This window comes from Xiphophorus hellerii, chromosome 2 (genome assembly GCF_003331165.1).
Source record: "Xiphophorus hellerii strain 12219 chromosome 2, Xiphophorus_hellerii-4.1, whole genome shotgun sequence".
NCBI lineage: Eukaryota > Metazoa > Chordata > Actinopteri > Cyprinodontiformes > Poeciliidae > Xiphophorus > Xiphophorus hellerii.
The window spans coordinates 1989475-2009082 of record NC_045673.1 but is presented as its reverse complement, the minus strand read 5'-3'; the positions used below and the strand labels follow the sequence as shown (position 1 = coordinate 2009082).

At 43.1% G+C, this 19608-nt stretch overlaps 1 protein-coding gene across 3 annotated transcripts in view; it reads right to left on the bottom strand.

Annotated features, from left to right (window-relative positions):
- The window catches only part of tspan9a (tetraspanin 9a), a 224119-nt gene that overhangs the window by 23520 nt on the left and 180991 nt on the right, over positions 1 to 19608 (bottom strand). For all 3 annotated transcript variants that reach the window (XM_032580078.1, XM_032580071.1, XM_032580062.1), the window contains 2 exons: positions 4834 to 4935; positions 4439 to 4570 (listed from right to left, as the gene is read on the bottom strand). In XM_032580078.1, the coding sequence (XP_032435969.1) occupies positions 4439 to 4570; positions 4834 to 4935 (234 nt within the window). The remainder of the gene's footprint in view (positions 1 to 4438; positions 4571 to 4833; positions 4936 to 19608) is intronic.

Below are 19608 nucleotides of genomic sequence, written 5' to 3'. Positions count from 1 at the left end.
CCAGATCTGTTTTGGCTGCTGTTAATCTCTGCTATCATTTTTATTTTCTGTCTAGATGTTGAACTTTTTATGTTGAATCTTTCTGTTGTCAGTTTGTGGTTGTTTCATATTAAGCTCAATATTCCATCCATCCATCCATCTTCTTCCGCTTATCCGAGGTCGGGTCGCGGGGGTAGCAGCTTCAGAAGGGAGGCCCAGACTTCCCTCTCCCCAGCCACTTCTTCTAGCTCCTCCGGGGGAATCCCGAGGCGTTCCCAGGCCAGCCGAGAGACATAGTCCCTCCAGCGTGTCCTGGGTCTTCCCCGGGGCCTCCTCCCGGTGGGACGTGCCCGGAACACCTCACCAGGGAGGCGTCTAGGAGGCATCCTGACCAGATGCCCGAGCCACCTCAACTGGCTCCTCTCGATGTGAAGGAGCAGCGGCTCTACTCTGAGTCCCTCCCGGATGACTGAGCTTCTCACCCTATCTCTAAGGGAGAGCCCAGCCACCCTACGGAGAAAACCCATTTCGGCCGCTTGTATCCGCGATCTCGTTCTTTCGGTCATGACCCAAAGCTCATGACCATAGATGAGGGTGGGAACGTAGATCGACCGGTAAATCGAGAGCTTCGCTTTTTGGCTCAGCTCTCTCTTCACCACGACGGACCGGTACAGCGCCCGCTTGACAGCAGACGCTGCGCCAATCCGCCTGTCGATCTCCCGCTCCCTTCTTCCCCCATTCGTGAACAAGATCCCGAGATACTTAAACTCCTCCACTTGGGGCAGGACACCCCCCCTGACCCGGAGAAGGCACTCTACCCTTTTCCGGCTCAAGACCATGGCCTCGGATTTGGAGGCACTGATCCTCATCCCGGCCGCGTCACACTCGGCTGCGAACCGCTCCAGCGAGAGCTGCAGATCACGATCTGATGAAGCCAAAAGGACCACATCGTCTGCAAAAAGCAGAGATGAGATCCTAAGGCCACCAAATCGGATCCCCTCAACACCTTGGCTGCGCCTAGAAATTCTGTCCATGAAAGTGATGAACAGAATCGGTGACAAAGGGCAGCCCTGGCGGAGTCCAACTCTCACCGGAAACGAGCCCGACTTACTGCCGGCAATGCGGACCAGACTCTGACACCGGTCATACAGGGACCTGACAGCCCGTATCAAAGGGCCCGGTACCCCATACTCCCGGAGAACCCCCCACAGGGCTCCCCGAGGGACACGGTCGAACGCCTTCTCCAGGTCCACAAAACACATGTAGACTGGTTGGGCGAACTCCCATGCACCCTCCAGGACCCTGCCGAGGGTGTAGAGCTGGTCCAGCGTTCCACGACCAGGACGAAAACCACACTGCTCTTCCTGAATCCGAGGTTCGACTATCCGACGGACCCTCCTCTCCAGGACCCCTGAATAGACCTTGCCAGGGAGGCTTAAGAGTGTGACCCCTCTATAATTGGAGCACACCCTCCGGTCCCCCTTTTTGAACAGGGGGACCACCACCCCAGTCTGCCAATCCAGGGGAACTGCCCCCGATGTCCATGCGACATTGCAGAGTCGCGTCAACCAACACAACCCTACAACATCCAGAGCCTTAAGAAACTCCGGGCGGATCTCATCCACCCCCGGGGCCCTGCCACCGAGGAGCTTTTTAACCACCTCGGCGACCTCGTCCCCAGAGATTGGAGAGCCTAACCCAGAGTCCCCAGGCTCCGCTTCCTCAGTGGAAGGCATGTTGGTGGGATTGAGGAGGTCTTCGAAGTACTCTGCCCACCGGCCCACAACGTCCCGAGTAGAGGTCAGCAGCACACCATCCCCACTATAAACAGTGTTGGTGCTGCACCGCTTCCCCCCCCTGAGACGCCGGATGGTGGACCAGAATCGCCTCGAAGCCGTACGGAAGTCTTTCTCCATGGCCTCTCCAAACTCCTCCCACGCCCGGGTTTTTGCCTCAGCAACCGCCCGAGCCGCATGCCGCTTCGCCCGCCGGTACCCATCAGCTGCTTCCGGAGTCCCACAGGCCAAAAAGGCCCGATAGGACTCCTTCTTCAGCCTGACGGCATCCCTCACCGAAGGTGTCCACCAGCGGGTTCGAGGGTTGCCGCCGCGACAGGCACCGACAACCTTGCGGCCACAGCTCCGATCGGCCGCCTCGACAATGGAGGCACGGAACACGGTCCACTCAGACTCCATGTCCCCCACCTCCCCCGGGACGTGTTCGAAGTTTTGCCGGAGATGGGAGTTAAAGCTCCGTCTCACAGGGGATTCCGCCAGACGTTCCCAGCAGACCCTCACAACACGTTTGGGCCTGCCAGGTCTGACCGGCTTTCGCCCCCACCACCGGAGCCAACTCACCACCAGGTAGTGGTCAGTGGACAGCTCCGCACCTCTCTTCACCCGAGTGTCCAAGACATACGGCCGCAGATCCGATGAAACGATGACAAAGTCGATCATCGAACTGCGGCCTAGGGTGTCCTGGTGCCAAGTGCACATATGGACACCCTTATGCTTGAACATGGTGTTCGTTATGGACAATCCATGGCGAGCACAGAAGTCCAGCAACAGAACACCGCTCGAGTTCAGGTCGGGCGGGCCGTTCCTCCCAACCACGCCCCTCCAGGTCTCACTGTCATTGCCCACGTGAGCGTTGAAGTCCCCCAGCAGAACAAGGGAGTCCCCAGGAGGAGCACTCTCCAGTACCCCCTCTAAGGACTCCAAAAAGGGTGGGTAATCTGAACTGTCGTTCGGCCCGTAAGCACAAACGACAGTCAGAACCCGTCCCCCCACCCGTAGGCGGAGGGATGCTACCCTCTCGTTCACCGGGGTAAACCCCAACGTACAGGCGCCGAGATGGGGAGCAACAAGTATGCCCACTCCTGCCCGACGCCTCTCACCTTGGGCAACTCCAGAGTGGAAGTATGTCCAGCCCCTCTCAAGGAGACTGGTTCCAGAACCAGAGCCGTGCGTCGAGGTGAGACCGACTATTTCTAGCCGGAACCTCTCGACCTCACGCACTAGCTCCGGCTCCTTCCCCACCAGAGAGGTGACATTCCACGTCCCAAGAGCCAGTTTCTGCAACCGAGGATCGGACCGCCAGGGTCCCCTCCCTCTGCTGCCACCCATCCCACACTGCACCCGACCCCTTTGGCCCCTCCCACGGGTGGTGGGCCCATGGGAGGGGGGGCCCATGTTTCCTCTTCGGGCTGAGCCCGGCCGGGCTCCATGGGTAAAAGCCCGGCCACCAGACGCTCGCCATCGTGCCCCCCCTCCAGGCCTGGCTCCAGAGTGGGGCCCCGGTGACCCGCGTCCGGGCGAGGGAACACCAAGTCCAAAGTTTTCCTTCATCATTGGGGTCTTTGGGCTGCTCTTTGTCTGGTCCCTCACCTAGGACCTGTCTGCCTTGGGTGACCCTACCAGGGGCATGAAGCCCCAGACAGCATAGCTCCTAGGATCATTGGGACACTCAAACCCCTCCACCACGATAAGGTGGCAGCCCATGGAGGAGATATTATTTAATATTAATATTATTTTGCTTTTTTCCCTCCCTTTGTATCTGTTTGTGTTTGGTGTTTGCATCTCTGTTCTGCTTTGGACAATGCAATAAGAAATGTTCTCTTTCAGGCACATCTCATAAATTCAAACATCATTTAATTTAGTAATTCAACTGAAAATGCAAAACTCATGAACTGTGTAGAATAATTAGACACAGAGTGATGTATTTGAATATCAGAAGAACAACAAAAAGTCGCTTCACAATAATGATGAGGCAGAAAGGGTTGATGGTAAGTTTAGTGGAAGGAAAAAAGTTAGAGGACAAGCAACAGAAATGAGCAGTCTTAAGAGCGTTAAGAGTTACTAAACCTCAAATCAACCTTTGTGTAGACAAACTGTGCTACCTTTATGTTTCTGCATAAATTATTACATTATCGTGTAAATTTGTTTAGTTCTGCAATAATTTGCCTAAAACTGTCTCAGTGCTGCCCTCTTTGGGAGAAAAACTGGCTACTGCAGCTGATTTTTCCTTCTGGTTATGGCTTGACTGATCTTGGTACCGGTCCAAACTGCCAAAAAGTACCAAAAGCTGCTTTAATCACCATGGGAACACCAGCAAACTTGCCTGAGGCAAAAGCCAGCTGTCAAAGTGAATGTGGGACATCAGAACCAATGATAAAGATGAGCTGGGCTTCCTGAACCACAGCAGAACCACAGACTGCATTGATGCAGGAATTCAAGCAAAAGGAGCCCAGACCGACTATTAAGCGCATGTCCTGCTCCCACAGGTCAAATAATGTTGGGTTTTATTATCTGAAACCATAAAAACCAAATATTACTGAATGCATCACTCTGTATGTAATTAATCTTTGTTCTAAATGAGTCTTTTGAGATGTTCTTGGCCAGACTGTAATTGTTTTCTGTGCCGCCACCAGTGAGTGGAGCCTGTGAAACATGTAACTCACCCGGTTCCAGAACATGTTGGTGGAGTTGCGGCCACAGTTTTGGTAATGCTCCTGGCAGCAGCGGTCAGGAACCACCTTCTCCTTCAGGGCCTCGTGCCAGTCCGTGTACGCTATGACTCCGCAGCACTTCCACTGCCATCCACCAAACACAAGCACAGCTGTCAGTCCACAGAGTCCGCACACAACTCTGTGTTTTAATTGGTTTGTTGGTCTTAAATAATGGAAGGACTCTTCTCCACCAGCCAAGTTGGATTTTTTTTAACGTCACATTAATCGTACAGCTACACGCCTGGAAATGCATTAGCTGGAATATTTCAGAATAACTTTGCATTTAGGTGATTAAACATTGATGCTAATGTAACACCAGTGTAATGTGCAGTGTGAGGCCTACCGACCTCCGCCTGGATGATGTTCCATGCATTTCGAAGGCCTATGTTGTTTTCTGAGTTGTAAAGAGCCAGCCCATCCTTCAGGTCCTGCTTAGCGTTCTCGCTCACCTGCAGATAAAGAGAAATCATTAGCCTGTGGTGAGCCGCCTCAGCGTGAAGTGGTCGGTTCAGCGAGGGCAGTCGTCTGAGCTCCAGCTTTGCTCCCCGTCTTTATGTGGCGTTAAGATTCAAGAAGGCAGCGTTAGCTGGAGTGCTTGCAGCTGTGCAGTCACATATTTCCCTCTTTTCAAATCAACATGGTTTTCATATAGATGTAAACAATCAGGCCATTATCCACACAGTGCAGAGTGCTTTTAGAGGACTGCGGATGACTGCTTACAGATTGTTGTTTTTCCTCATGAAATGACTAACATTGCTGAGTGTTTATTTGAAAAAGAGCAGCAACAGCAAATGGACCAAATTCTGAGAAGCTCTTCACATTTCTGTTATGATTAATATGTATAAACTCGATGAATGTCCAACTGTCAGGCCGATAAGGAAGGAGATGGGTTCTGGTCTGAAATGTCCAAATAGACCTGGTGAAGATTCTGCTGTATTTGATTTCACATGTATTTGATTTTGTGGGAAAAAATGAAGGAAACTTCCTCTTTATCTCTTCTGGTGATGTTATTTTCTCAGCAGTGTTACTTTGTGTTCAAGGAAAGTGACTGAATTGAGTGAAATTCGCCTTAATGACGATTCAAATTAGAAATGAACTTGTTACTTTTATGGTTGAGTAAAGAGTTAAGCTTCCTTATATTGACTGAAGTTCAGTAAAATGTGTCAATCATAATATGAATGTTTCTGCATTTAAAGCTACTGCTAACTTTGTGCGGTGACTGTCAGAGACAGATGAAAAGATGTTTGACAGTTTGATCCCAGGAGATAAAAAGTAACAACCTGCTTCCTTCTGTGTCCTAATGTTCAACCCAGACTCATCTATCAGCCTGCCAGACAGCAATCCGGCCCACTAGAGAACATGTTTGCCCTGCTTCAGAGTCCAGAGGCAGCGTGTTTCACTCCACTGCATCCAAAGCATTGAACTCAGTTATGTGCAGCGGCGACAGCACAATATTTAGTCAAGAGGAAATTAGAAGTGCACTGATTGCAGATTTCTGGCCGATCGCCAATCTTTACAAAGCCTGACCTACTGATATTGATTTTAGCTTATAACGTTTATTTTGTGAAACGTTTCTAAAAACAGCTACAAAGTTGTGGATCTGTCAGTGGGCTCTCTTTCAGGCCCATTACCACCCAACCCCCTCCCAAGAGAATCATCTTCAGTTTATACAAAGGCATACAGAGTTGACTTCTTCAATCAAGATAAATAAATATTGGGTTTTAAACGAATGTTTAAAGCCCATAAATGAACCTAAATGTTGATAATTAAACATCTATATTTATATTTTGTGAAGGGCTCGTCTACCTCAGCTCATGATCCGAAATAAGAAATAAGATAATTCATTTAGAAATGCATGCCAGGGTGCTGTGGTGGCGCAGGGGCGGGGCACGTATTGAGGCCTTGGTCCTCGTGTTGGTGGTTGCGGGTTCGATTCCTGGCCTGGTGACATTTGCAGCATTTCTTCCCGCTCTGATTGCTTTGTTTCCTGTCGAACTACTTTTGGATGAAGGTCACTAGAGCCAACAAAACCTTTAAAAAAAAAAAAAAAGAAATGCATGCTAAACTCCAATTGCTTGTATGTACAATGTTTACCATAAGAGTTAAGTTTTGAATGATTTCCAAACCAGAACCAGTAAAGGAGCGACTCCAACAGTTTAAATCTTCAGTTTAGTCGCTTTGTCAGGAAGTCTTTTGTGCATCCACAGCTGTGCTGGGAACATTATTCAGTAGCTGAAGGCATTTTCTTCTCATCTTTTTATGTACAGATGTGATGTCTGCTTCCAAATTTTCCTGGCATTTAACTTAATCCATTTTTTCCCTTTCTAGGTAAAATATTCCTCTTGCCAATTGCTGCAGCAGAAGATCATTCATGAACCTTTTGTGAGTAACAGATGGAGAGGGATTCTGTTTTCTTTCACAGTGTACCTCTACTCACTACAGCAAAAGAAAGAAAGAAAGAAAAAGAAACGGAAAGAAATTTCTTCTTGTTCTTCCAGGCTGAGACACAGTTATCAAAAATGAATCATTCTATAATTTGGAAGTTCACAGCCTTTTGCTTCTGAATTATCTCATGTTCTTCAGATGAAACAAAGATTACCTTCAAAAGAACCTAAAAGGTTGCATAATGTGGTGGAACAGACTGTCATTAATCTTCCAGTTGAAGCTAATTGGCAAAAGCTTCTCGATCTTTCACCTCCCAACCGGAGCTCTGTTTCTTTTGGTAATGACCGTATATTACAGAATAATAATGCAGCTACTTTAATGTGCTTGAAGACATGGCTGGGTAGAGACCAGAAAATGTGTGAATGCACATAACATACCCTCTGTATGTGTGCACATTGTGTTTAAATTCAAAATTTAAATAAAGTGCAGCAAACTTCATGAAAGAGAGCAGATTTTAAAACTGATCCGCTCTTTCTCCACCAGGACATTTTCATCTTGTGTTAAAATTCCCATGTTAAAGTAAAAACTGATGTCAAACTCTTAGAGGTGTCTTCTCAGCATTTTATTAAATATACAGATAAATGACCCATTTCAGTGCTAATGTTTCATAATAATAAGCTGTAACACATGCAAAGTGTAACTTTATGGCACAATAAAATAACACTAAGTTAGAAACTGAGTCTATTCATAGCAATATTACAGAACAAAGACAATTATCCGTCTCTCTCTGACACACAGAGTTGGAGAACAAAACTGTAGTTCTGCACACAAATTACACAAAACTCTGTAGGCTAATATTATTATGCATGTTTTAAGTCAGAATAAAATAAGTCTTAATTTTCTATAATAAGCATTTCCACACTTCTAGCTAAAATTTCCCCAGATATTATTTAGTGAAAATGTGTTTATTTGTTTTCAGCTATTTTTAAATTGCATTAATTCTAACAGTTTTATGACAAACCTATCGTATCATTTTCCTCTTAACTGAACCTTGACAACGTGCTTAGGGTCGTATCATGTCTGGTGATTAATATCTCATTGGATGTGTTAATGAAATACAGATTCAGAGCCCAGCTCTCCTGCTGTTTGCTGAGCCTGTGAGGATTTGCTAACAAGAGAGAGAGACCAGGAGGCTCCTCAGATATGAGATCATTACGGCTTGGAAAGAAAAATGACACAGTGATGTCATGCTGTATGTCGTTTTCACGAGTTAAAAAAAAATCAAGACATAGGGATCACACGTTCTTTTACAGTTAATGCTTCGTTGATTGGAGAGAGAAGAAGGGTATGTATTTTTAAAATGCAAGCAGAAAGAGGCTCATCCTGTGTGTCAGTTTCTAACAAAGCAAGGTGCTTTCAGCTGTTCTCTGATTTCTCTGCTCATTGAAAAAGGATTTTACTCGCTTAGAATGTGTTACAAGCTGACGCACAAATACTTGAAATAAAATGATACTGTCAGCCTGGTTTCTGTAGAAGACACTGTACATGGCTTCTGAAGGTCAGCCTTTATGCTGTAAATGCTGCTATAAATGATGCCCTGCAAATACATTTACACCACTTGAATTCAGTCACATCTTCTTACGCTACAACCACAAACTTTGATGCATTTTATGTAACAGATAAACAAAGAGGTCAGCGTTAACCAGAGAACTCTGGAGGAGCTGCAGAGAGTCACAGCTCAGGTTCAGGAATCTGTCAACCATAAATCTGACCTTTCATCACAGAGTGGCAAGAAGAAAACCACAGTTCAATAAAAGTCATAATACTGTCGATCCATTTGCAAACATTTAAAAATTTACCTATTTCGCCTACATGCTCAAAGGATAAAAAAACAAAAAAACATCTACCCCTAGGTGAAACATGGTGGTGGCAACATCATGCTGTGGGAATACGTTTCCTCAGCAGGGACAGAGAAGCTGCTCAGAGCTGATGGGAAGATAGACGGAGCTAAAAGTCCTGGAAGAGAAACTGTTGGACCAGTGGTGTCCAAAAAGATTACAGTATAACTTTTACCTCACGGGAAAAAACTGTCTGGTTGAAAACAATTGAAGGCAACAAAAGATTTTCTTTTCTTTTTTACACTTTTTTAATTAAATGTTTTTAAATATACAGTACAGACCAAAAGTTTGGACACAACTGTGTGTCCAAACTTTTGGTCTGTACTCAATACTCAGTACTCTGTATTGAGTACAGACCAAAAGTTTGGACACACCTTCTCATTGAATTCAATGAGAAGGTGTGTCCAAACCTTTGGTCTGAACTGTATATATATATATATATATATATATATATATATATATATATATATATATATATATATATATATATATATATATATATATATATATATACTGTATATATACTGTATATATGTATGTATTGCTAAGTGATTCAAGTTCATCTGCACAACTAGCACAACACAATATTTTAATAAAATAAAGAAGTCTGATTTTCATAGAAAATGGATCTATAAATTATCATAGACCTGAAACTAACTCTTGCAGGTTTGCTTTTTTTAAGCAAACAAAACAAAATCTCAGATTTCAATGGTTTTTCTATTATGTTTGGATCTTTTGTGTTTATTCTTTTTTGTGTTTATGCGAATCTGTCGCTCATTCTTCAAAAACGGTTGCTTTATTTCCTGGAGTTTACTCAATAAAAGAATGCATCAAAGTCTGTTCTGGAGTAAAAGTCACTGAATGTTTGTGTTTCTGTTTACTATTAAATGTATTTAAATGATTTCTTTGTGTTGTATCTTCCACATTCAAGAGACTTTAATTTTGATCTTTTTTGAAAAGCAGTATATATTTGTTTTACTGGATCGAACGCCAGCATTGAACTGGAAAAAGAAGTTTATATTATTTTTGTATTTTGTTTGAGGGTCACATAAAATTACTTAAAGGGCCACAAATGGGCCCTGAGCCACACTTTGGACACCTCTGTGTTAGAGCCTTGGAGTTTCACCTTCCAGCAGGAGAACCACACTAAACATATTCATATATTAAAATAGCCTAGTCAAGGTCCAGAAATAAGTATAACAGAAAATCTGGAGTTCATAGATGATCTTTATTCAGTCTGACTCAACTTGCTTCACTTCAGATTTTTATTTGTTAAAATAAAAAGTAAAAATTCTATTCAGATTCTCTTTGACAATCATCTCTATTTTGTGGAAGTTTGTGGGTATAGCGTGACAAAATATGAAAACGTTGAAAGGTGTTGTGGAAAAAAAATATTTTACCAAGCACTGTCAGGTGAAATTGCTCAATCAGGTTTATTGATATATTGTGCACAATACAGAGAGCTTGTAGGACAATCAGTAATGAAGCAGGTCTGGATGAAAAGCTCTGCCAGGCAGAGACAACACATGAGTTTTATATCAAGGATAAAGAATTCAAAACAAGGGAATGAAAACTTTTCAAAAGTACTGACAGACTGATCTAATATTCTTCAGATCAGGCAGAAAGAAAATCCCATAAAACTTTAAATCCTCATTTTTAAAGCTGCAAGGCAATAAAATCCGTCATCAGAACAGACATAAATGTTAGAGGGATTTTATTTGGTAAAGGTCTTTAGCCACAAGAAGCCATTTAACACGCCCTCTTCAATGCTTTGAAATAATAATTGCATCATTCCATGTTGCACTGCTGTTTCTCAGAGAAATGCAGAGGAAGATCTGTGCATTTTCACACGGACTGCTGGTCTTACCGTATCTGTCCCTCTGCAGGAAAATCAGATGACGAGCTGCATCATCAATCTCTGCCTTGTACTCCGGTTCCATCTTTTATCATCTGCTCCCCATGCTGGGCTATATGTGATGTTGCTCACTCATTACTGACTCCTCGCACTAATACAGTCACGAGAGAAGCGCCCCCCCCCCCCCCCCCCCAATCTCTTTAAAGTAAAAACACAGAGAGAAACAGAAGTTTCCACTAAGGCTTGTCGCGTTTTCTATTTCTTGCATGAGCGTCTTTGTTAGAAGTCTGAAAGGAAACCTAATGACGAGTCAGGCAAATGAGCTCAGAACAAAAAGGAGGAGATAAAACACATTTTTGTCGCAATATTTCATGAGGAAAACGAACTTCTTGACTAAAGCTTCTGTTGCTGGAACTGGAAACTCTTCACCGACAACACAAAGAGGCAACATCAAGGTTTCTTTCCAGTAATTTTACTTGAAAGTTGCCAAAGGGCATCAGTGCAATATTTCATGTGTGGCATGTGTTGACAAAGGCCTGAGACACAGCTCACACTTCTCATTACAAAGATAAGCTTGTGCTTTCCTCCAGGCTGGCCGTGTCTGCGCTCAGCAGCACAGGACAGAACATTCATCACTGAAGTCCGACGGGTTCAGCTGACCAGCCGGGGAAACGGAGACAAAACAGGGGGAAGCACAATAAAATCATTGGTTACCTTACAGGCTCACCTGTTCAACTGCTTGTTGACACAAATAGTCATGGCAACAAGTTAATGTATTTATTCATCTAGACGTAGTGAAGGCGACTTGCTGATGTTTTAAATGAAAGGAAGAGAATTGAAGTAACTTGATTGGTGTTCAAGCATCTCAGAACCAACTGATCTCCTGAGGTTTTCCCTCACACATACTATTATCTTTAGACTTAAAGAGAAACGGTCAACAGTCAGCACACAGTTTCAGTTATTACCGCTAGAAACTACTGAACCTTCAGAGACACATAAAGACAGTTACAAAGTCAGCCTTCTATTACCTGAAGAACATTTCCAGGATTAAAAAACTAATGTCCCAGCAGGTCTAGAGAAACTCCGCCATGCATTTATCTTTAGTTGCACTGATTACTGCCTAAAGAGTCGATCCTAATCCTGAGCACTGCTGCTCGTGTTTTTCTTCTTCACTAAAATCAGGAGGGTAGAAAACAAAACATCACCTCAGTTCTACTGTCCTTCCACTGACTGGAGCTCAGAGAATAGACTTTATGAAACTGTGATTTATGAATCACTGAACAGCTTAGCGCCGCAAAACATTAAAGCTCAACCTTCCAGGCCTCTCAGGTCTGCTGGTTCTGCTCTGCATCCGAAGAACCGGAACCAAACACTGAGAATTCAGCTTCTATGCTTCTTTAATCTGGAACAAACTTCCAGAAAACTGAAAAACTGATTTTCTTTAAATGAAGGCTAAAAATTCACCAGTTTAGAACTGCCTTTGATTCATAATAACTTTGATTAATTCTAGTATCCATTACAATATCTGATAATGATTTTTTGATGATTTTGAATATGGCGTTTGTGAAAATGTGATGTTTGTTGCTTGTTTGCTGTTTTAGGTTCTCAACCCTTTGAACAACCTTGTTGTACTATGAAAAAATCTCGACTGGACTTGACTCACCATCATCTGTCAGGTCTCCAGAGACAAAAAGAAAACTTTCAGCGAGTCAAAGCGATGTGGACGCAAACGCCTTGTTGAGACCAGAGTTCAGACAAGTATTAGTTGCAACCAAAGCACCTGGACTTCCATCTCTGCATGCAAGATACGTTTGAACCATACAACCTCATCAGCCATCAGACAGGAACAGGAAATGAAGCTATAATTCACACAGGTTCCCCAAAACTGCACCATAAAAGATTGGAAAAACTTCTCCTGGTCTGTGGAATGTGATGCTGGTGGCAGGTAACAAGGATCTTTTCTCTGTTTTCTCTGTGTTCCTTTGTACAAACTGAGCCTCATTTAAATCCCACGCTGTCCCTTTAGTTCCCACAGTGGACCCATCTGATGGCTACTTCCAGCAGGATAATGCACAGTCCCCCAAACCTCAAATCATCTTAAACTGGTTTATTGAACATAAATCTGATCTTTAATGACCTCCTTGGTCACCAGCCATAGCGCCCCTCTGGGATGAGGAGGAACGGCAGACTGTCATGAATGTTCAGGATTCAGATCTGCAGCTACTGGGTGATGCTGCTGCGCAAACATGGACCAGAATATTTCAGATTTAAAAAACCCCAACTTAATAAGATGTACTTAATAAAGTGACTAGTGTGTGTATATGGAGACAGCATAAAGGGAAGAGTGAGTTTTATGTCTCGGCTCACATAAACAGAAAGGAGAGCTTGGCATTCGCCACCTGTCCTCAAAAACAACAGCAATAAAAGACATTTCGCTTCAATTACCAGATGGTGTTTGGGCTCTTTTTCCTCAGCTTTACTTCACTTTACTAAGCACATCTGAACCCACTGCAGACAGGGAAGGTATCCCAGCGTGAGAACCCCGTTCTCTCTTAACAGGGATCCAGATTTGATGACAAGGTAAGACTGGAGAGAGCAGGTCCACCGGGACCTGTCACAGCGCTGATGTGAAGCTACACCCAATATTCATCACCAGAGTTCAGGACGGAGCTGACGGCTCGAAAAAAGTGGGGTGATTTGATATTTAGAGCTTCAGAGACTCAGGTTGTGTTCACACCTGATCGTCTGGTAGACTCCGTCTGATTTACTCTAAACTGTGTCAAATGAACCAAACCCTTTGAGAAACCATTTCCCCTCCTCACCTATGGTGGCGCTGCACCAAGAACCACTGAAGGAAATGATATAAAAACCTCTGATGAAGACACAGAGCACTACTTCCTTCTTCACAAAATATAAACAATATCAGACTTTAGGGTTTTGTAGGATTTGTCTTTGGTAAAAGATTATAAACCATTTCTCCCACTAGTGTTAGACTCACATGTTCGTTTTGGTTGTATTTACCCAGAATTCCCTGCTCTACGTCCCTGCTCCAGACTGTGGAGCGGTCCACAGTCTGCTTTCATTCACATATACTTTAACCAAACTGAGACCTATAGCTTTGTGGGCAGACCAGAGTTTTTTTCAGTCTGCATCAGAGTTTACGCCTTCACACCTTTCAGGCAAACAAACTGGAGTTCAATTGAAGCGGACTAAGCAGGGCTGCTGTGAACGCACCCTAAATCACAAATCAACATGTGTGTTTTAGCAAACACAAATGTTGCGAACAGACAACAAAGGTTGCCTCTGCTGTTTAGGCAGATGGTGCCTCAGGCGCAACTTCTTATAGAAAACAGGAAGTAGTAAAAAGCATTACAGAGTCAGATTCACACAAACTCAGAATAATCAATCTACTCTGTAGGTTGTTTGGTGCAGACATTATCATTCTGAATACAGCTGCTTGAAATAAAAAGTACAGCACATCTGTGAAACACTGGATACCAGATGGTGTATATGGGAGTGTGTATAAACACAACCAAGTACAATCTCTGGAATAACTGTATGCTGGCCTGATCTGGGTCCGCTGACAGGAGACCTGGATAAGCAAACATTTCCCTCGAAAAAGATTACCTGAAAATTCTTCTACTTTGATTAGTTTCACAACTTTAACCACTTGGAAACCAGCGATAAGTGACAGTTTACACACTCAGCTGTCAAGGAGCAGCGTTATCATTCACGGTCATATGCTCCAATATGCTCCCCAGTCAGAAACATGTTCATCTGGGATTTTCAGAGTCAGTCAAAACTTCTTGTCAGGATTTGCCTCTGGCAGCTGAAAAAATATGTGCCAAGGGATCCACCAAGAACCATGAACAGTAAAGATGAACTCACGTTCCTCAACAACAAGATGTTAATGAGCTAAAGAATACGTCAGTCAAGAGTTTCAAACTAATAGTTACACATTTACTTTTACTTCCACAGTGAGACAATTAAAGGTGCTTTGCATGAAAATGAAGGTGCAAGACAATTACTCTTAAACTAAGACATGCTAATATCCTGAAGCTGTCTCTAGTTTAGGGGCCAAATTGGACAGACTGCAACAATTATATTTGAGACAGATGACACAGGACGGCATCAGAATGCAAATATTTTCTCAATTCTATTAGAAAGGTGAGAAACAAAGACTTTAATATGCTCCATAGTCCCTTTAACCATCCATTTTCTATTTTGGTTTGATTTTGTCTTTCTTAAATATTCAGTCATCTAGTAAAACATTTTTTGATAAAAAACATAAATGACAGAAAATACCATTTGGCTAAAAAGTGAAACCCACAGACTGAACTCTGCTGCTAAACACATAAATGCAGTTTACTTGCTGTGGCTCCATTTAAAGAGAGATAAACAGGCTTAACTTTATAAGGTTTATTGCCAGGAAGCATCACTGCAATAAAAAATAATCAACCGAACACAACCTGCATTAGATTTTGTGAAAAGCTTATTATTTTTGCAGCTGTAGTAGTAATAATTGCTTTTCTTGCTTTTTAATAAAAGTGAATTCAATCATTGTTTAATCTTTTTTCATCCTTTTGTAAACAGAAGCTCCATTTAACCAATATTTTTATTCAAAGTATCCTGCTGTGAAAATATCATACCAGCTGAAGCCAAGAATATTACTTTCATTTCTGAACAATTATGTTTTTTCTGTAACGGAGGATTGGTTATTTGTTTTGCTTTGACGCAAACAAATGTAGTTATATTGGGAAGATATCTGGTCATGCTTGAGCAAAACTGTAATGAGGCCTATACTCTGTATCCTTGTAGAATAAATTAAAAGTGCAAGACTTCTCATCACAACCATTTGCTGTTTTCCAGCAGAAGAGGCTCCATAAATCATCCGATGGGGTAAAACATGGTGTTGACGCCTATTCTTTGCAATAAAGGCCAGAATGTTTTAGTCACTCTATTTAAACTGATTAAATTAAATTGGTTGTAGTCAAAGCAGAACATCCAGGCAAAAATACTCCCACTTCTTCCTGAATGAAAGTAAAACACGGTTTTGCCTCACAGTTAAATCACAGAAGAATTGGAGGCTTATCTACTCAGCTCATCTGCTGAACACATTTTTAGGGTTAAATTAAGCAAATGATCTTTTATGCATGATATTTTAACCACAATTAGTTACTTTGAACCCCTCTGGAACATAACCCGTCTCCTTTCCGTCTTTTCCATGATCATTACCGAATCAGGGGCACGCAGGCTTCAACTGCCAACTCCTTTGGAAACAAAGACACTAACTACATCTCCTTCTTGAGCTCACTACACAGAGCAGGACAAAAGTTTTAAAATCCTGAAAGTCTAATAAATGATGTGGAGGCAAACAGCTTCAGCGTCAGAGGTTACCAGCAGCACATCATTAAACATGACTCTTATTTCCTTCAGTTGCTCTGGAAACCGCGCTGGCTAGCATCAGGCCAAGGCACAGGCAGGTAAACTGAAAGGACCCTCATTGTCTGTAATTACTCTGGCAAAGTAACGCACAGCCGATGATTGAAAGGTGTCCCGCCTTTACAGACGGGAACGTACAGAGAGATATGGGAGGTAAGGACTCTGTCCTACTGAATATTGTCACAATTAGCTGTGTTACAATCACCATCTATTGCATCTAGAGCCGTTGCTGTAATGCAACTTTTAGATGCATCACTGCTCCATCACACCTGAATTAAACGGCTAAATTACTTCCTCAACACGTCATCAGGCTCTTCAGGATCCAGCCAATGAGCCATTTATTTTATCCATGTGTGTTAGAGGAGGTATGGATCTAAAGGTGCATTCGCACCATCCCTGTTTAGTCTGCTTTAATTGAACTGTAGTCCGTTTGCCTAGAAAGTCAGCTTCATTTGGGAAGGTGAAAAAACAAAAAAAGCAAACTCTGGTTCACCTACAAACCTTGGCCTTGGTTTTGTTGAAGTGAACCCTGGTGTAATTCAAATACATATGTGAACGCCAAGCGGAACAGAGACCAAACTGATGAATCTGATCTGTTCTAAACCATCCCATAAGATCTCTGGCTTTATGTTTGGGCTGCTTTTTCCTCCACCTCAGTCTCTGGTCTCCTGTAAACTCTGATATTTGATCATCTCCCCTGATCAGGTGCATTTAGATTCAGATTACATCAAACTAACTTTGACTTTATTTCCAAGTTAGGTGACCTTTGAAGGCATCAGTAATTCCACTGGCTGCTGTATGAAACTCTTCCACACAATACAGGTTCATCCTTCATGACTGGAGCTCCTTCTAAAGTAAATTAAAGGTTTTGACATCTTATTTCACTCATTCTATCACCTCCATCTGCACACTCACCTTCTGTCCCCCCGCCCTGCTCTCCAGCTGCATATCGTGGCTCGCTCTCATTCCGACCTAATAAACCTTCTGCAGGGTTCGGCTGGGCGTGTTGGGCAACGCAGGCGCAATGAGGTCACAGCGTTCAAGACGGATGGCTGTAATCTGGTTTGTGGCCCAGCCATCTGCTGCAGTCAGCTGCTTGCTAACTGCAGGGCCGGCCTTTATTATACTATGTGCCTCTACACGACATTTAATCAGGAAGCTTAACATCTCAGTGTTGTGGAGGGAAAAAAGCAGGACCCACACATACCTGCAGGCACAACTGCTGGGCTGAGGAAGATGAACAAGAATTTCTCCATTAGGGGGGAAGAAAGGCGCCTCTAACACTGGAATAAACAGGTGGAAATGTGAGAGAACGACCAGCTAAATCAGTTTTTTTGGTATTTTCTCCACGTGTTTGACAGCTTGTCACACAAGGAGGATTGAAGTTCACATGAGGCGTCACTCATGACTTTCACATGGCCTATTTGAAAGATACATTTTGTGTCTTGCAGGCTGATTTATGTTTAAAAGCTGCCAACAACTGTATGTCTTCCAGACTTGTTAATAAATGCCTTGTGATTAGAGGATCAAATAGGAGAAGTGATTTAGAGATTCCTCTGATCACAGCCTGCAGCAGCGGATGCCGAGAGCCTCACACAGCATACGTAATCTTACTTAAGATGAGGAAATTGAGGAGCGAAAAAGACAAAAAAAGCAATTTCTTGTTGCTGGATGTGATGTACAACGTTTGTCCTTCATCTGATCTCGACTTTCAGTCGGTCTGTTAGTCATGATCCAGCCTTAAACAATCCCCTTAACTTTGCAGGCGTGTTGTTTAGAAGCCAGCTGAAAATTCCCATAATTAGCTTTAATAGCTTCACTTCCCGATGACATTTGAAGACCAATAAAGGAAACAGATTTGCTCCCGATCCACATTATCGCAGCTTCACATCCCATTAGGTCTAAACTCACTGTACTTTTGCAAGGCGGGACGAACATGAATCGCTATGGGGGATTTACTGGAACATGTGGATCAGAGAGTTCTCCCAGAGCAACATCCAATCCTTTATTAATGCAAACTCATTTCATTTCTCATTTGGAAAAAAAAATCCTCAGCCCTGCTTCGCTATCTTTTTCTGACTTCACAGGTGACGGGAGCGCAAAGAGGCTCTCCATTTAAATTCCCCAGGAGGGATCATGATTTCTTCTTCTACTTTTTTTTCCTTCTCCGTAAAAAGTTAAGCCAGAAATATTTTGCTGATAAGGCATCAAACATATTTACTCCTGGCATGGCATGCCTGTGAGACCTGATCCAAATCTGAGAACTGATGGGCTGCTAAATGAATTCCTTTATCTGCTTGAGAGTTTAAGTTTGAGCAATAACCTTTGAACAAAGATGGAAAATTAGCTGACGTCCCGAGGGTTGAAAGTAGGAGAGAAAAAAACACACATCTATCAACAAACTGTCCTTGAAAACAAATAGAAGTCGTAAGTACTTGTCCTGCAAAAGACAAGTTGTCGTCGCAGAGAAGAAACATTTGTGGATAATTTAGTCTGGTAATATCTGCAGCTTGAAATAACTCCATCTGTTGTCGCCCCAGACGTTCACCTGACTTCACCTGCTGAGGTCATGGGAAATGCGGCGAGCTAATTACACGGAGCCAACTGGTGCGGTTTGGTACCCTGACCTTTGACTGCTGGGCTAACACTAGCATGAAGACATTCAAGCTCCTGCTGCAGAAAATACTAAATATACAAGGAAAGGAGGGGAGGGGGCCCTGGAAGACAACTGGGAAACTCTAATTACTTTAAGACACTCACATGCCAAGGCTGACATTTTCATACATCAACAGCTGAGAGTGGAGTGGAGTTATTTTCAATAGGTAACATATGATATGTTAGGCTGAGAAGTATTTTTATTATTTATATAGCCGACAATGACTCTAAAATTGTCAACACTCTTGTTAAGAGTCCAGGTTTTGTGATATGAAAAAGAGAATACAATAAATCACCTTGAAACTTTTTCAATCTTCGGTTTATTCTATTCAGCTCAACAATAAAAAAGAAAAATAAGTCTACAGGAAAAGAAGGAAAGAGTTGCAATAACCTCTGACTGCATATGTGTGCATTGCCTTTAATACCTTGGTGGATTCAGAGCATTCAGTTTTCTTCAGTAGGAAACTGTCAGGATCTCACAAGCTGACTGATACTGGATCACAAAAACTCAGATTGTGAGAAAACCTCTTATCCACAGTCAGATTCAGGACTCAGGGTGGTTCAGTGCTTTCATTCTTTAAATAAAGTTCAATGTTTTGAAGGTTATCAGAACTTTATCTGACGTGAATCTGAGCTCATGTTGAGGTTCTAAATGAGACCCAATCATCTGACCTCATTAAATAAATACGTAAAAAGCTTCTGATGAGGAAATGTAACCCAAAACATGATGCAGCCCCTACCGTGCTTCACTGTGGGTAAGGCAATCATTTGATGTTTAGAATTGTTACTGCGCCAAACTGCTTGGAAATGTGGCTCAAATATTTAACTTATCAGATTATCCGCCATGCTTTGGAAAAAAAGCCCATCTAACCCGACTACAGGACAGA